The 18152-nt window shown below is 35.9% G+C and overlaps 1 protein-coding gene across 1 annotated transcript; it reads right to left on the reverse strand.

Moving 5' to 3' along the window:
* Positions 1 to 9492: 9492 nt before the first annotated feature.
* LOC132272684 (uncharacterized) lies at positions 9493 to 10851 on the reverse strand. Its single transcript, XM_059773784.1, has 2 exons — positions 10621 to 10851; positions 9493 to 10440 (listed from the first exon to the last, which is right to left on the reverse strand). The coding sequence occupies exons 1-2, from the start codon at positions 10849 to 10851 to the stop codon at positions 9493 to 9495; spliced, it is 1179 nt and encodes a 392-aa protein (XP_059629767.1).
* Positions 10852 to 18152: the final 7301 nt, after the last annotated feature.

The raw sequence follows: 18152 nt of genomic DNA on the forward strand, positions 1-18152 counted from the left end.
TTGAGGAGGCGGGTGGGGATGTGGAGTCTTGACGTTCTAGGAGAGTCTCCTGTCAGGTGGTTCTTGCTGAGATTGCTTGTATGGAGGAGATCTCATGGAGAGACAAATCTCGAGCTCTTTGGCTAAAAGAAGGGGATAGGAATACAAAATTCTTCCACAGATTAGCTAACGCTCATAGGAGGATTAATCATATTGGAAGAATTCGGGTGGAAGGTGTGGAGCTGTGGAGAGAGGAGGAGGTGCGTAACGGGATTGCTTCTTTTTATCAGAAGCTTTACACCGAGCCTTTAGTTTGGAGGCCCAAACTTGATGGTCTCCATTTTGAGGCTATATCTGAGTTGGATAGATATAGGATTGAGAATCCTTTTACTAAAGAAGAAGTTTTAAAGGCTTTATCAAGTTGTAATGGGGACAAAGCTCCAGGCCTGATGGTTTTACTATGCGTTTTTTGTTGGAAAGTTGGGCGATAGTAAAATACGAGGTAATGGGTACTTTTCAGGAATTTCATTCTTCTGGTGTCTTTGAGAAGTCGCTTAATGCTTCATTTATTGCCCTTATCCCCAAGAAAGGAGGCGCTTCTGACATAAAGGATTTCCGTCCAATTAGCTTGGTGGGTTGTATTTACAAACTTATTGCTAAGGTGCTTGCTCTAAGGATGAGGGAAGTAATGGATGGGATTTTATTTCGGACTCCCAGAACGCCTTTGTTGGAGGACGACAAATTCTTGATTCAGTTCTTATTGCTTGCGAATGTGTGGATTCCAGATTGCGAAACGGTATTCCTAGAGTTTTATGCAAAGTTGATATTGAGAAAGCATACGACCATGTGAACTGGAATTTCTTACTTTATTTGTTACAAAGAATGGGGTTTGGAAGCAAATGGAGGAAGTGGATCGAGACTCGTCTTTCATCTGTTAAGTTTTAATTCTTGTGAATGGCTCTCCCGCTGGTTTCTTTGGTTGCACCCGGGGCATAAGACAAGGTGCCTTTGTCATCTTTCCTCTTTCTTCTTGTTATAGAGGGTTTAAGCAGACTTATGTGCAGGGCAGAGGACCTTGGCTTTATTAAGGGATTCAGAGTGGGTAGAGATTTAGTCCATCAGATGGAGATTTCTCATTTACTTTTCGCAGACGACACCCTGGTTTTCTGTGATGCTGATGTGTCTTAACTTCGTTATTTGAGGTGCAACCTAACTTGTTTTCAGGCGGCTTTCGGGCTAGAGGTCAATGTGGCTAAGAGTGTGCTTGTCCCAATAGGGAATGTTCAAGATATCTCCTCCTTAGCTACAGTTCTTGGATGCAGGGTGGGCTCTTTCCCTATTTCTTATTTGGGGTTGCCCTTAGGGGTCTCTTCAAGGATAGTGGGGAGTTGGGATTTAGTGATTGACAGTTATGCGAAGAGATTAGCAGAATGGAAAAAGCAATATTTGTCCAAGGGGAGTAAAGTTACTCTTATTAAGAGTACGTTATCGAGCCTTCCCACTTATTTTCTTTTTATGTTCCAGACCCCTTGTTCTGTTGCAGATAGGATTGCAAAAATTCAAAGGGATTTCCTATGGGGAGGAAGGGGAGATGAGTTCAAGTATCACCTTGTCAGATGGGAGCAAGTTTGCAAGCCTGTGAAATTGGGTGGACTTGGCATAAGACGAATAGGTCCTTTCAATCAAGCCCTCCTGGGTAAATGGTTATGGAGATATGGGAGGGAAAGACACCGTCCTTGGCACTGGTTAGTTTCCTGTCAGTTTGGGGAAGAAGATGAAGGCTGGTCTACACGTCCGGTTACTCTTGTAGGAGGAGTAGGGATGTGGAAGTCTATTCGGAAGGGTTGGGACACCCTTTCTGCTCATATCAGATTCAAAGTTCGTGATGGATGTCGCTTTCGGTTTTGGGAAGATCTGTGGTGTGGTGATCAGCCACTATCTCATTCATTTCCTAGATTATTTAGTATTGCAGTTGATAAACACGCCTTTGTAGCTGATTGTTATTGTCTTGATAAAAATGACTAAAACGCCCCCAAGATTAAACTACGTCAAAGAGATAAAAACATGTTATAAAATGTCATACATTCCATACATAAAAAGTGTTTGGCCCTTGGCCTCATTACATACAAATTAAAGTAGCATTAAAATAGAGTACTTAATTTCATATTACACATCCGAAAGGAAGCAAGGCATGCTTCTAAACAAGTTATACATAAACAACTTCCGTAGAGAGTTAAATCATGCCAAAACTTGCATGTCAAAAATATATAAGAAGTCCAAATGAAACTTAAGCCAAGCTAGGGATGTTGAGCATCCAAATAGAGAGTCTCCCTGCCTGAAGAACAAATATCAACTAAGGTAAGTAAACGAATTACTCAGTAGGATGAAGTATGCGTATACCCTAAAGTTTCAATGGTTTTTGTAAGTGTAATATAAACCAAACACATGTCGATCATGCCTCCTAATGTCTAGTTTCAAGGGGGAAGCTAAGGGATCATCCTAAGCTATATTTGAAACATTTTGAAAGCAATCCACGATAGATTATGTACTTAACAATATTGGAATCTCCAATGAAATACAATAAGTTACAAATCCAAAGTAATGTCAACTTATAGATTGAACGCGAAATCAAACAATAGGGAAAACTTGGAAACGGCGTCCGGTTATAACCTTCAGAACGCAAAACAAGTAGTTGTTTCGGACTTTTACCCCACAAGAATCACTAGAGAATTTAATTCTCTACTAAGTGAAACAACAACTACACAAGAGATTAATCATATACAAGTCTTGCACAAAATGAAACCCTAGGTTAGATATAACAACATTCATCTAAATACAACCCTAGAACTTTATATAACAAGCATAATGTATATCAACCTCAAAGAACACAAGATACACAAAGAATATAAACATAAGGCAACCCCTACCTCACTAGAGAATTGTATCTCTAGAAACCTTAAGGAAATGGATGCAAAATGGGAAGCCAAGCAAAGGTGTGGTAGAGATGGATGTGAGGAAGCTTTTGTATTTAAAGTGGAAGACCAAAAGCCAAAGGGAAGAGGCTTGAAAATGAGCTATAAGGTCTAGGTTTTCTGTCATCAATGGAGTTTTGGTGAAGAAGACAACAACTTTTCTCTAACTTTCCACTAACTAAACACGATGTCCATCACATATACTACGCTAACACTATCTCATACACACTCACACACACACACACACACACACATCCACCCTCCACTTGTCTCCATCCTAGGCCTCCTCACAAGGCTTTAATCACAACCTTACACTTATCAAAATCCTAGGCTAACAAGTGTTCCAATGGAAAGTCAATAAATGGGCCAATGACTTGTCACATTTTCTCAAAATTGTAAGTTAGTCCCTCTTCTAAATATCTCAAAGAATAATTGCAAAAAAGTCCTTAAGACAAAATATTTCAAAAACATAATTACGCAAATAACCCCGAAAAACGAAAATATTTCCGAAGAAACTATGCATTCGTACCCCTAGAATTTATAATTAAACGAGCATGCTTTTCTATGAAATTAAATTATGCATTGACAGTAAAAAATAAAATATTGCAATGCGCGTGGTGCCGAAAATCGGTTCCGGACACCGAACCCTACCTCGGGTTTGACAAAACCTTAAGGCTACGCGAAAAAAGAATAAAACAAATAAATAAGTAAAATAAAATAAATAATGGAAAAAATGAATGTGGAAGAAGGGAAAAAGGAAAAAGAAGACGCGGTCTTCACAACAAATATTAAAAATTAAACACACTTTTATAAGGGGTATAGATATAGGAACGTGACGTCATATTAGCTTCGCGAAAGGCAAGCGATACATGCATCAATACACACACTAACGATTGACCATCGATGAATGAAAACTAGAGACCTTAGTTTGATCAGAAGCTAGTTCATTGACTTTTATCAGAATCTTTTTGCTAAGAAAACAGAAGATCTTCCAGAGGTTATTACCACTACTAAAAAGCTGCAGACTGAAGAAGTTGAGGCTCTTAACAGAATAGCGAGTGAAGAAAAAATTAAGAGTGTGGTAATGGGTAGGGGTGCACAAAAGAACCGTGGAACCGGAACCGTGGGAACCGGAACCGAATTTCTTGTTCCCACGGTTCCGGTTCCTAAAATAAGGAACCGTTGAGACCGGTTCCGGTTCCGATTCTTGGCTCACGGTTCGGTTTCGGAACTGGAACCGATATATATATATATATATATATATATATATATATATATATATATTATAATTACACTTGTGGGCTACTAATATTGGACTGTGGAGTCAGGAATGTGGGCTGTGCTTTTTCAGATTTTAGATTATCAGTTTAAGCGATAGACACTAGACAGATATTGGATAAAATGTAAAAAATTAAAATCCCAAAACTCAAAACTTAAACCTAAACCTAAGTTTACCAATTTACTTAACCTCTCAAACTCACTCCGCGGCTTTGCCTCCCCTCCTCTCCTCTCAGCCTCTTGGCTAGGGATGTCAATTTTTACCGCCCCGCCGAGGCCCCGCCCCTTTAATAACGGATATAGGAACACTTGTTATACTATTGGGGCGGACATGGATACAAATTTTGTACCCGTCGAGGGTCACGGGGCGGGTAAGGGTTCAATATACATATCCTAGGGGCCCCGCCCCGCCCCGCCCCGCATATAACTATATTTAATATATATATATATATATATATATATATATATTAATAAGTTATTTTAGCGGCTTACCCAATTACCCATCTCTTACAATCCTAATTTGGGATGTAAACTTGGTATTAAATTTACTTTTGTTTTGGTTATGGTGGAAGTTGGAGCTTAGAACTTTTTGTGATTTGGTTGTATTAAACTTTTATTTTTGTTTATTATGTTCTCTGAATTATGTTATGTGCATGTTATTTTTTTTATTTTTATTAGGATACATAATTTTATTTATATTGTGTCATTCCTAGGCTTTGCACATTTAAATAGCTGGAGTTTAAGTTCCAAAAAGTGGGAGAAAAAAATTTGTTAGTGGGCCGGGCACGGGGGCAGAGTATTTCCTAACGGGGCGGGGTTGGATATGAAAATCCAACCCGTCGCGGATCTCGGGGCGGGTATGAACTTGACAAAAATTAAAAGGGGTGGGGCGGGATTTAGGGAAACCCGCGCCAAACCCGCCCCGTTGCCATCCCTACTCTTGGCCCTCTCAGTCTCTCTCTCTATCTCAAGTCACTACTTTCTATCTTTGATTCTTCTCAGAACTCAGAAATCTCTTCGGACTCGCCTCAGATTATAGTCTCACGACTTTCGTGGCGCAGAATCTGATTTAGTGATTCGTGAATTCGGTCGGATCGGTCTCTGTCTTCTCAGATTTTCGGCTTCTGGTCTCAGTTTGGTAGGTATTTTGTAGCTCTCTTATCTTCTCAGATCTTTTTCTTTTAGATTCATGAAAATGGATTGTGGATACAAATTTCTTATATGTGACTGCTCTACTTGGGGGTTTAGGGTTTGTCATGAATGCAACTCGCTTGTTTGTTCAAGATACAAAGTAATTAGGAAATTTAGAGCTGTTTTGTTTAAGTAAGCTACTTATAGAAAAATTCATGTGTTTTCTTTCGGTAGTTAAACGTTCGTGTTTTAGTTTGCCAGGGTCAAACAATTTTGTGTTCTATTTTACATAATTTATAGAGATAAGATAGAAGCCAAAAGAAGAAAGGAAGATAATAATTTGTGTTCTTTTGTTTGATACTTGAAAGAGAGAAATTGGAGAAAAAAATAAAATAAAAGAAGAATAAAGAAGGAAAAAAAAGGGAAGTAAGTGTGGAGGGTGGTTTAAAAATACTAAAGAGAAGCTTGCAAAATATGTAAAATTCTCATTACCTAGTATGCATTTGACGGAAGCAGAGAGCGATTTCACTGCATCTTTATGGGTAAATAAAGAAACTAACAGAATAGCATCTCTTGATGAGTTGATGATGTTAAACTTGATACTTTTACAAGACTAATAATGCTCTGGAAAAAAAAAGATCCATATACAATACAAGTATTATGGGATAGATTTGATAGAAAGGTACTTCAAAATTTATGTTTAAATTGTACTCGGTTTTACTTAACACATCACAATTACATACACAGGTACCGAGTGACACCCACGTCCAGAGAGAAATCTTTCAAAGAAGAAGATAAAACCCATAAAATCTTAATACTAAAAGCAATGTCATTAAAATCATACACCAACAATACTACAACACACCCCATTTCAAAAATTCATATTCTAAGCTATTAGCAAACGAGAGCACGGCTGGGTTAAAATCTAAAAGACCCAGGTGATAAAGAATGTGTGGCTTTTGGAAAAACTAAAACCACTTCTTTGTGGTATCTCTATGAAAAGTGTATGAATCGTTTTAAGGCTCCAGATATCGCTGATAAACATAATAAAAGTTCACAAGAAAAGCAAAATAGCATTCACATCTACAAGTTGATATCAAACATACCCTTTTCCCAACCTCTCTCCAAGCCATTCATAAGTATGTCAAGCCCTGCATGATAAAAAGGAAATATTAAAGCTAGTGCCAAAAGGATAATATTTGCATAACAATAACAATAACAATATAAAGCAGTGCTTAAATTGAAATTAGGGACACTATGCAACTAATTTTTCATTTTATAGTTACCATTTCATTTTAGAAGTCAACTCATGTATACCAACATTCTGTAATATGTTGCATGCTTAGAACAATTTCATTTCGAAAGAGATGACATTAATATTCTTGAGAATTCAACACCTTATATTCCTATCTCAACAATATATATATATATATATATGAAAGGAAAAGTTTTTTTGGCTGGTGACAAGGTCAAAATTTTGTGTGAAAATGTGTGTGTGAGTGTATATATATAATGTAACTTTTGGGGACCAGATTTCGCTACCTAAGAAGAAAGGTCCAGGAACTATAAAGCTCAGGCTTAAGATAAATCAAAAGGCCAGTGTGATGCCAGTACTCGATTTTTGAGTTCTACTTTATATACATTCTAGTTACAGAATGTATCAAAATTGACATTCTCATAAGAAACTTTGAACTATCTCTCAAATCATAAATGTAGTAAATACTCTAAAAAATAAGTACGCAAAAATGGAAAAAATATAAAAACTAAAAAATCTATTAGAGCAATTCATTGCTTACTTGTGTCTTAGACAACAACTGTAAAGAAAGAGGGATGAAAACTGCCAATTCCTAATCAAAAACCCACTTTCGGAGAAATTATACTCGAAAACAAGTAGTCCCATATTGATATTTACATATGAATCCATGTGGGTGCGTTTTACTTTGACAAATTGAGCAATATATAGACAACATATTTCATAGATAATAAAGATGACGAAAAAAAAAAAAAAAATGGAAATGAGAGAAACCCATCAATAAAATAGAAATTTAAAACTACTTTTGGGTAGAAGAGTGTACCTTCGTTTTTTTCCTAACAAGTAGAGAACTGTGAGGAGGAAGAAACTGATCTCCTTATGGGGTTATAGGTTTTTGGGTACGTTGTCCATACAAGCACGTGAGAGGAGAGATTAGGGAAGATACAGAGGCTACTTTTATGGACCCGTACCATTGGCCCATACTCGACTCGTTCAATGAGAAAAGCCCTTAAAATTACAATTCGTGAAATAGGGGGAAGATTGGGAATTTGGGAGCGGATTCCCAGAGATACGTGGACCTCAAAACGGTAAGTTGTATTTAACTTGCCTTGTAAATATATTTTACATACATTATAAGGGAATTAAAGAAAAATTCAGCAAAAATGAATTAATAAATTGATATAATTATATTAATGTAAGATAAGTAAATGCTAAATTAATAAAATTTTATGAATGTAATATAAGTCCATGCTAAACATATATATAATATATAAGCGATCTTTACGGTTTTCAATTAATTTTCATCATTCTATATCAATGTTATCAAGAATTTTTTTTTTTCTTTTTTTATGACCACTTAATTATTTGTATTTATCAATCTAGCAACTCTCAAAAACTAATTGGATTGATTGACAATTTTTTCAAATTAATCACAAGACCAACAACTATCACTGTTCACAAAAATTCTAGGTCCAAAATATTCTTCTAAACTTTTTAAGTCAAGTACTCCCCATGTCCTAATTTATTAAAATGCCCCCAAGCAGCCCAAAATGCAAAGACTCATCTTTACATTTAATAACCGTTACGAATGCAACTTGGGCTAAATAACCCGAACCTAACATAACCTGAGCCCTCAATTTCTCGTAGGCATTAACAACTTTTTTTACAGTTAGGTTGGGTATGAGTTGAAAATTTTCGACCCAAACTTAATTGGGGTGGGTTTGGATTGATGTGCTAGCAACCCGAGTCAACTTGAACCCAAATTCTAATATAATTTTTATATAATCTAATATTCAAGTTATGATCACTTTTTTTCTTTTCAACTTACTTTGTTTAAATTTTAATTGATTATAATATGTTGAAACTTTGGAGAATTAATTTTCTAAGAATTTGTTTATAATTTACTAAAAAATTGTAATAAGTTTTTAAATCTTTTTATGTCTAAAGGTCACGTTAGGATTGAGTTATGGTTGAACATGTCATATATAGGGTTGTGCTGAAGTTTACCTCGCTTGAATTCCAACCCTACTATAAAAAATCAAAATAACCTATATCCATCTATCGACCAAACAACGTTCGGTTACTCTCTCTTATACTTTTTTTTTTCTTTCATAATTGTGGTTGTATAAAAGAAGAAAAAAATATGTACAGGAGCACAGAGGGCATTCCCCCAGTAAAGTAAAAAGCACCTAATAGAGCTTGGATACAGGCATCCAATCCCTAAATCTTAAAGTTAAAAAACTAAGGACGGTGAAACAAACTCCAATACCCCAGCAAAATAGGAACATAGTAATCTAAAGAGCAATAGAAGCATTGTGTATATCCAACATCTCTAACAATAAATTTCTTGTAACCACTTCAGGTTCAGTGTCATGTCCATAAAGCCTAGCATTTCTCTCATGCCAAACACCCCAAAGAGCAGCAGCAAACAGAGTCGTAAGATATCACACAGCATAACTATTTTTAAACCAGTTAAACAGGTCATCTGTATTTTCTACAGCAGCAAATTGTTGCATATTCCATTGTAACAACTCCCCTAACCGGCTCCAAAATTGTTGAGAAAACCTGCATCCTAGAAATATGCTCAGTTGTATCAATAGCATTGTGACACAGAGTACACCTAGGCACCAAGCAAACCTTTCTTCTCTGAAGATTCACCATGGAAGCCACTTTGCTTAGAAGAACAAAGACAGCAGTAACAGACCATCTAGGTCCTGTTCTTCCCCAGCATAAATTATACCAAACAACTTCTTCTACCTGAGTTTTACACAACTGCCAAGCTTTTTTGAAAGAAAATTTTCCTTTATCCCATAAGAATTTATCTATAGAATCATGAACAGGCACTGAACTCAAAAAATTTCCTTCTTGCTGCAGGTTTAGTCAATTCGAATCCCAAGTACCATTTCTCAGTAACCTGCTCAATGTAGCAGTTTTAGGAGTATTTAGAGACCTTAACACTCTATGTCCAAATCTTTGAGAAAAAGTCAGACCATCACACCGAGGATCTTGCATATTAAACATCAGACCATTCCCAATACAGAAATTGACATGCTGCAACATAGGATCTCTAATCTCCAGCATAGCTTTCCAAATAACAGAATGAGTGATCTTAGGAATGACATTCCAGTAATTTGATTGAGAAGTGTATTTATTCCTGAACCAAGACACCCAAAGTCTATCTTTACTTGTCAAAAAATCCCAAGTAAGAACAACTTTTGAAGCAGACTGAATATTCACAAGTTTTCTCAACCTAAGCCCACCTTCAGCCTTATCTCTAGTAATCATATCCCAACTCATGAGATGTAGTTTTTTGGAATGATCAGTACTACCCCATATAAAATTCCTACACATTTTTTGCAGTTGATTGATCACAAAAACAGGAACAGTATATATACTGCACCAATACAGAAAGATAGGATTAATAGTGGATCTAATAAGTTCCACCTTACCAGCAACAGAGAGCATCTTGGTACACCAGCAGTTAATCTTCCCTGAGACTTTATCAATTAAACATTGACAGTTTGCTTTCTTCAATCCATAAGGGCTTAGAGGCAACCCCAAATACTTGATGGGAAACTGTTCTTCAGAGCATTTCAAAACTCTAAGCAATGTTTGTTTCCTTCTCACTGCCCTTGAAAATATAACAGTGCTTTTCTGTTGACTGATTTGTAACCCTGATAACTCCTCAAAGTTTTTAAATAAACCAACTAAAGCTTTAGCATTAGGGACAGAAGCTTTATAGGCAATCAAAAGGTCGTCAGCAAAGAAAACAAGATTCATTGTAGGTTGAGTTTGAGCAGCAGCATGTGTCACTGAAATTTCTTCTCTCTGAACAGCAGTATTGATAATAGAGGAAAGATGTCATGTAACTAGTGTAAACAACAGAGGGGACAAGGGACACCCTTGTCTAAGTCCCCTACCTGGCTGAATATAACCTTGAGGGGAACCATTAATCAAGACAGAATACCTAGTAGAATTAAGAATTGTGGAGATCCAGGAAATCCAAACAGCACTGAAACCATACCCCTTCAGTATCTTTAGCAAAAAATCCCATGAAACTGAATTATATGCTTTCTTTATGTCCACCTTTAAAGCCATGGAGGCATGTCTTGGTCCTTTAAAGTCCTCAATCATTTCATGAGCCAAAATTAAAGCATCTTGAATTTTCCTATCTTTCACAAATACACTTTGCTTAGGACCAACCAAAGTATTTAGCACCAAAGACAATCTGTTAGCCATTATTTTAGTAATGGCTTTATATATCAAATTACACAATGCAATTGGTCTAAATTCCCCAAGTTTTTTGGCATTACCCACCTTAGGGATTAAAGTGAGAAAACAGCTACTAACTCCAACTGGCATGATGCTATTTGAGAAAAAATATTGCACTGCTGCAACAACATCCTTGCCCACAATTGTCCAATTAGAATTGAGAAGGAAAACCATCTGGCCCAGGAGACTTATCAGGATTGAAACCCATCAGTCACTCGGGTTGCTAGCACATCAATCCAAACCCTACCCCAATTAAGTTTGGGTCGAAAATTTTCAACTCATACCCAACCTAATTGTAAAAAAAGTTGTTAATGCCTACAAGAAATTGAGTTTGGCTCAAGTTATGTTAGGTTTGGGTTATTTAGCCCAAGTTGCATTCCTAACGATTATAAATGTAAAGATGAGTCTTTGCATTTTGGGCTGCTTGGGGGCATTTTAATAAATTAGGACATGGGGAGTACTTGACTTAAAAAGTTTAGAAGAATATTTTGGACCCAGAGTTTTTGTGAACAGTGATAGTTGTTGGTTTTGTGATTAATTTGAAAAAACTGTCAATCAATCCAATTAGTTTTTGAGAGTTGCTAGATTGATAAATACAAATAATTAAGTGGTAAAAAAAAAACAAAAAAAAAAAATTCTTGATAACATTGATATAGAATGATGAAAATTAATTGAAAACCGTAAAGATCGCTTATATATTATATATACGTTTAGCATGTACTTATATTAAATTAATAAAATTTTATTAATTTAGCATTTACTTATCTTACATTAATATAATTATATCAATTATTAATTCATTTTTGCTGAATTTTTCTTTAATTCCCTTATAATGTATTTAAAATATATTTACAAGGCAAGTTAAATACAACTTACCTTTTTTAGGTCCACGTATCTCTGGGAATCCGCTCCCAAATTCCCAATCTTCCCCCTATTTCACGAATTGTAATTTTAAGGGTTTTTCTCATTGAACGGGTCGAGTATGGGCCAATGGTACGGGTCCATAGAAGTAGCCTCTGTATCTTCCCTAATCTCTTCTCTCACGTGCTTGTATGGACAACGAACCCTAAAACGCATAACCCCATAAGGAGATTAGTTTCTTCCTCCTCACAGTTCTCTACTTGTTAGAGAAAAGACGAAGGTACACTCTTCTACCCAAAAGTAGTTTTAACTTTATTTTATTGATGGGTTTCTCTCATTTCCATTTTTTTTTTTTTTTTCATCATCTTTATTATCTATGAAATGTGTTGTCCAGATATTACTCAATTTGTCAAAGTAAAACGCACCCACATGGATTCATATGTAAATATCAATATGGGACTACTTGTTTTCGAGTATAATTTCTCCGAAAGTGGGTTTTTGATTAGGAATTGGCAGTTTTCATCCCTCTTTCTTTACAATTGTTGTCTAAGACATGAGTAAGCAAGGAATTGCTATAATAGGTTTTTTAGTTTTTATATTTTTTCCATTTTTGCGTACTTATTTTCTATAGTATTTACTACATTTATGATTTGAGAGATAGTGCAAAGTTTCTTATGAGAATGTCAATTTTGATACATTCTGTAATTAGAATGTATATAAAGTAGAACTCAAAAATCGAGTACTGGCATCACATTGGCCTTTTGATTTATCTTGAGCCTAAGCTTTATAGTTCCTGGACCTTTCTTCTTATGTAGCGAAATCTGGTCCCCAAAAGTTACATTATATATATACACTCACACACACATTTTCACACAAAATTTTGACCTTGTCACCAGCCAAAAAAACTTTTCCTTTCATATTATGGGTATGGATCCATATCATTTCTTCCTTTCATATATATATATATATATATATATGTTATTGAGATAGGAATATAAGGTGTTGAATTCTCAAGAATATTAATGTCCTCTCTTTCGAAATGAAATTGTTCTAAGCATGCAACATATTACAGAATGGTGGTATACATGAGTTGACTTCTAAAATGAAATGGTAACTATAAAATGAAAAATTAGTTGCACAGTATCCCCAATTTCAGTTTAAGCACTGCTTTATATTGTTATTGTTATTGTTATGCAAATGTTATCCTTTTGGCACTAGCTTTAATATTTCCTTTCTATCATGCAGGGCTTGACATACTTATGAATGGCTTGGAGAGAGGTTGGGAAAAGGGTATGTTTGATATCAACTTGTAGATATGAATGCTATTTTGCTTTTCTTGTGAATTTTTATTGTGTTTATCAGCGATATCTGGAGCCTTAAAACAATTCATACGCTTTTCATAGAGATACCACAAAGAAGTGGTTTTAGTTTTTCCAAAAGCCACACATTCTTTATTACCTGTGTCTTTTAGATTTTAACCTAGCCGTGCTCTCGTCTGCTATTAGCTTAGAATATGAATTTTTGAAATGGGGTGTGTTGTAGTATTGTTGGTGAATGATTTTAATGACATTGCTTTTAGTATTAAGATTTTATGGGTTTTATAATCTTCTTCTTTGAAAGATTTCTCTCTGGACGTGGGTGTCACTGCTTGGTACCTGTGTATGTAATTGTGATGTGTTAAGTAAAACTGAGTACAATTTAAACATAAATTTTGAAGTACCTTTCTATCAAATCTATCCCATAATACTTGTCTTGTATATGGATCTTTTTTTTTCCAGGGCATTATTAGTCTTGTAAAAGCCTCAAGTTTAACATCAAGAGATGCTGTTGTGTCAGTTTCTTTATCTACCCTTAAAGATGCGGTGAAATCGCTCTCTGCTTCCGTTAGATGCATACGAGGTAATGAGAATTTTATATATTTTGCAAGCCTCTCTTTAGTATTTTTGTGTTTCTGTTTGGACTATCACCTGGGCTTACAGGTTGTTCAACATGTTATTTTACATATTTGTACTCGAAACCATCCCTTTATATGTCAAATTAGGGATGCACATGATTCTGATCAGATTGGTTTTTTTTGACAAGTAATATTTCATAAAAGGCGATCAAAAGGGGTGTGCTCCCAACAGAATACAAAGAAGCCTAAAATGGCACTATAATTTCAAGCTATCCTCAAAATCTAAAAGGTGCTCCAAAGATTTACAATTTGCCCCATTGACCCAACAAAATGGAGTAGAAAGAATATTGTATTTGAGAGACCAAATAAGGGACTCCTCTCCATCAAAGGATCTCCTATTTCTCTTATGCCACAGAGCCCACCATAAACAAAGGAGTGTGGCTCTCCACGTATCCCTGGCTCGGCTTTCCACTATACACCCTCTCCAAGCCTCTAGCATATCAACTGTGGACTCGGGAAACACCCGAGCCATGCCAAAAGAAATCAAGAAGAAGGACCACACATCCCTTGCCATTGGATAATGAAAGAGAAGGTGGTTCACTGATTCGTCCGTCCTTTTGCACATACAACACCGGTTAACGGCTATCTGGCGTTTCCACGATATGTGAGATAATTATAATAAATCACTCTTAACAATAGCCACTCTCAAAGTTTTTCACATCAAACTTTCATACAATCCTTAATACATAACTCACACATTACAAAACAATGCTTTATTCTGACAGAGGTAAAAATGTAATAATTTCCAACCTGATTTAGTTCAACCAAGAACAAATATCAGTAGTCGAAACAATCTTGACTCTCAGAGTCTAAACCTACATAACATTAGAGGTTCTTATATTCCAAATTATATACATTACCATAAGTCTATAATATATAAGAAGGCACTACAACGTGTCTCATAATCACACTATCTATAACTTTAACTAGTCCATACCACCTCAAGACATAGCAGTCAAATTTACTATCTCAACTAGCCCAAAATACAAGCCAAGTCCCGAGTCATACATCTCATGTTCACACTTCTATTCTTCTCCACAGATTGCTCACCAAGATTAGAACCTGAAAATGATTGTCAAAAAGAGTGAACTCAAAGAGCCCAGTAGAGAAAATCGAAAACTACCACATTGAGATTTTTCCAATGGAATACTCAATTTTCAAGAAGATCAATTTTCAAATATTAATAGCATTTCTAAAAAGATTATGGAGTAAAACCATTTGGCTTTCGAGTATGAGTTCAAACAAAATATCAGGTTTCATTTCACAAGCTGATATTGTGTCAACCAAACATGGTAAATTAGCTCATAAAATTTATCCGTAATTTTTATTTTTCATTTCATCAAGTAAGTGCAACTATCAACCAATGGTGGCTCTCCAAGAGGAATCCACTGGCCAACTTTCGCATCGGCATGGCCCCAATCCTCAATTACCCGCACAAGGGGTATACCATGTGGTTTCAGGTCATTTACCCAAGCAAATGGTGGTTCTCTGAGAGAAACCCACCGGCCAACCTTTTCACCGGCGTGGCCCTAACCCTCAATTTCATCCTGATTTAACTTTGTTGCTTAATCATTAATAAAAAAACGATTTCTATGTTAATAGCTTTCATATAACATTTCCCGTTTTCAAAATCCAGCATTGGAGCATGGTGATCAACCTATCTTATTGAATTAAATCAAATCTTCAATTTAATTATACCATTCTGAGAAATCTAACTCTAATAGGCATTAATAGGCTTCAAATAAAAATTTGGGGTATCACATGAGGTGTATGGCAAAAAATGTTCTAACCAATCTAATAAAAACACATGACCATATACTTGCTTGCTGGTTTGGTTCGGTTCAGGGTGGCCTTTTTGCTCCCCAATTTGCAAAACAAACTGATTCCAAAGATTTCCTTAATTTTGGAACTGGCTAAACTGCTGACCCTTTGCATTGGATTGGTTTAATGGTTCATTTGTGCACCCCTAGTCAAAATGCAGTTGTCTGTGTGCAATTTAGCACGGATTTGAATGATTGATCAATTAACTATGGCTTGCGGCATGAACACTTTTATGTGCAATATCTGCTTATTCTACATCTTCTGCATCAATCATAATGGTTGAAAGATAAATGTAGAGCAGTATAAGGGAGGTTTAAAGTATAATCCATATTGCCATCACTGCTAATGTCAAATTTGTGCTGCAGAATTCTCCATCAGCTCAACAATACAGGATGCCGACGACTGCAAGTTCTTGATCAGGCGACCTGTAGTACGGTAAATCAAAATATTTCTGACCTCCATCTATTCATGTCCTTTTAGTTGGTGAAACAGTTTCTGGATTTGATGATTATTGCTCTTTAACTCTTTCACTAGCAATCCCTTGGGAGGTGCAGGTGTTACCATTAAGTACTTTGCTCTAGATTAGTTCGCTAGATAGCCTAATTAAATAATTTTGTCCATATATTGTGTTTGAAGAAAAATGTTGAGGCAGCACATGATTTCTTTTGAGGCAGGGAACAAGGCTCAATGCGTGAAGGATAATTTTATGTTTTGAATTCATTTATCGAAAAATTTTAGTGTAGTGAAAGATAATGAACTGAAGAGTGGAAGAATATAAATAAGAACCTTGCTTTATAGGGAAAAAAAAAAAAAATTGTTAATTAAAATTTTGGTATATGTAGTTTGAGCATTCTAGACACATTGGTATTACTTAAACAGTGAATGGACATGTGAGGTCCTAAATTACTTTCCTCTAGCAAATTTTGAAATTAATTCAGACACTAGAAATTAACAAAATGAGATCATACTTCCTCCATATTTTGTAGAAGTCTTTTTCTTTTAAAATCTCTGTTTATATAAAGAGCCCTAAAAATTCAAAGTTCTTTTTACTTTCATTTATTCAATTGAGGCTTTTTTTTTTGGAATTGTTGACTTTTACTTTATTTTTATTGCAGAACTTTAAACATAAATTATACTATAACCTATGGTTAATTTTTAAAGTGACCATGATAAGCCGGGGAAAAAAAGTCTATGCTTGAATAGTCAAGGGTGAAAATGCTATTTTGTGCTTACAACAATTTCTTACATGCCTAGGCATGCTCTTGACTGTTTCCATCTTTGAACATCTAGATGAATTATGGGCTGCCCCGTTTTCATGCCTTGGAACACTTCTAAAATTGTCCCTGTCAAAGAACTCCTGTAGAATGGTTCTCACACTTCCAGAAGGCTAAAAGAGTAACTTTACCAGGACCCTCAACAATTCTACCTCATAAATGAAGAGATTGGAGAGAGAACTTAGAAAGGAAGATCCTCTATTAACTTTCAACAAGTTCACTAGAAATGAGTAGAAATATAAAAAAGAAGAAAAATGAGAGAATTGTGTAAAGGCTTGAATGAGATGAATCACTCATTCATAACTTTACTATTTATAGATAAAAAGAGCACATGCTCATATTACAAAAAGGAAACTAAATTAAATCTAAATCAAACCACAGCATATTCTATGGCATATTCTATAGCATAATAAAATTTCTGTTAATATGTTAAGTCATTCCATAAATCGTGGCTATCATATATGCTAATACTCCTCCTCAAGTTGGTGCGTGGATATTTGAAACGCTCAACTTGGACAAAGCAATCTCAAATACAATCTTGTTGACGCCCTTTGTCAGAATGTATTTAAGCTGCTGAAAGCTTGTGAAAATGGAGTGTAAATTTGACCAGAGTTGATCTTCTTTGGATGAAGTGACAGTCCACCTCTATATGCTTAGTCCTGTCATGCTGAATGGGATTTGCTGCTATGCTAATGGTAGACTTGTTGTCGTAGTAGAGTGAGAATGGAAGCGACAGTGGAAGGCATAAATCTGTCATCAAGGTTTTCATCCATAGCAACTCACATACCCCAAGAGCCATGGCCCTATACTCTGCATCTGCACTAGATCGAGAGACAACATGCTGTTTCTTACTGCACCAAGTAACCAAGTTACCACCAATAGTGGTACAATAACCCTAAGTTGACCTCCTATCTGAAACCGATCCTGCATAATTAGCATCTGTCCAAGCCTCAACGCGTAAGTGACCATGATTGGCAAACAAAATACCACTGCCTGAACACCCTTTTAAATAGTGAAGGATCCGAATAGCTGCATCAAGGTGAAGGGTACGAGGAGAGTGTATGAATTGACTCACGACACTCACGGCATAAGCAATGTCAGGTCGAGTCATGGATAAAAATATGAGCTTCTCCACAAGTCGTTGATACTGACCAACATCTGGCAACAACTCCCCCTCTAAATTAGCCAATCGATGATTCTACTTAGTCGAAGTATCAGCAGGACATGCGCCAAGCTGACCAGAAGCAAAAAGCAAGTCAAGAACATACTTGCGGTGAGAGATAAAAATGCCAGCCTTGGAGCGAGCCACCTCAATGCCCAAGAAGTATCGTAGGGGACCAAGATCCTTAATTTCAAAA

The sequence above is a fragment of the Cornus florida genome, unplaced genomic scaffold (assembly GCF_030987335.1).
Source record: "Cornus florida cultivar Cherokee Brave unplaced genomic scaffold, ASM3098733v1 CherokeeBrave_3.0.0_Hap2_Chr09, whole genome shotgun sequence".
Classification (NCBI taxonomy): Eukaryota; Viridiplantae; Streptophyta; class Magnoliopsida; order Cornales; family Cornaceae; genus Cornus; species Cornus florida.

Excerpts from the sequence above, each read along its gene's own strand:
- LOC132272684 (XM_059773784.1), bottom strand. The coding sequence starts at position 10,851 with ATGGCTAACAGATTGTCTTTGGTGCTAAATACTTTGGTTGGTCCTAAG. Across the intron at positions 10,441-10,620 it reads AGGGGTATGGTTTCAGTGCT|AGAGAAGAAATTTCAGTGAC; the intron begins GTTTGGATTTCC and ends ACTGCTGTTCAG.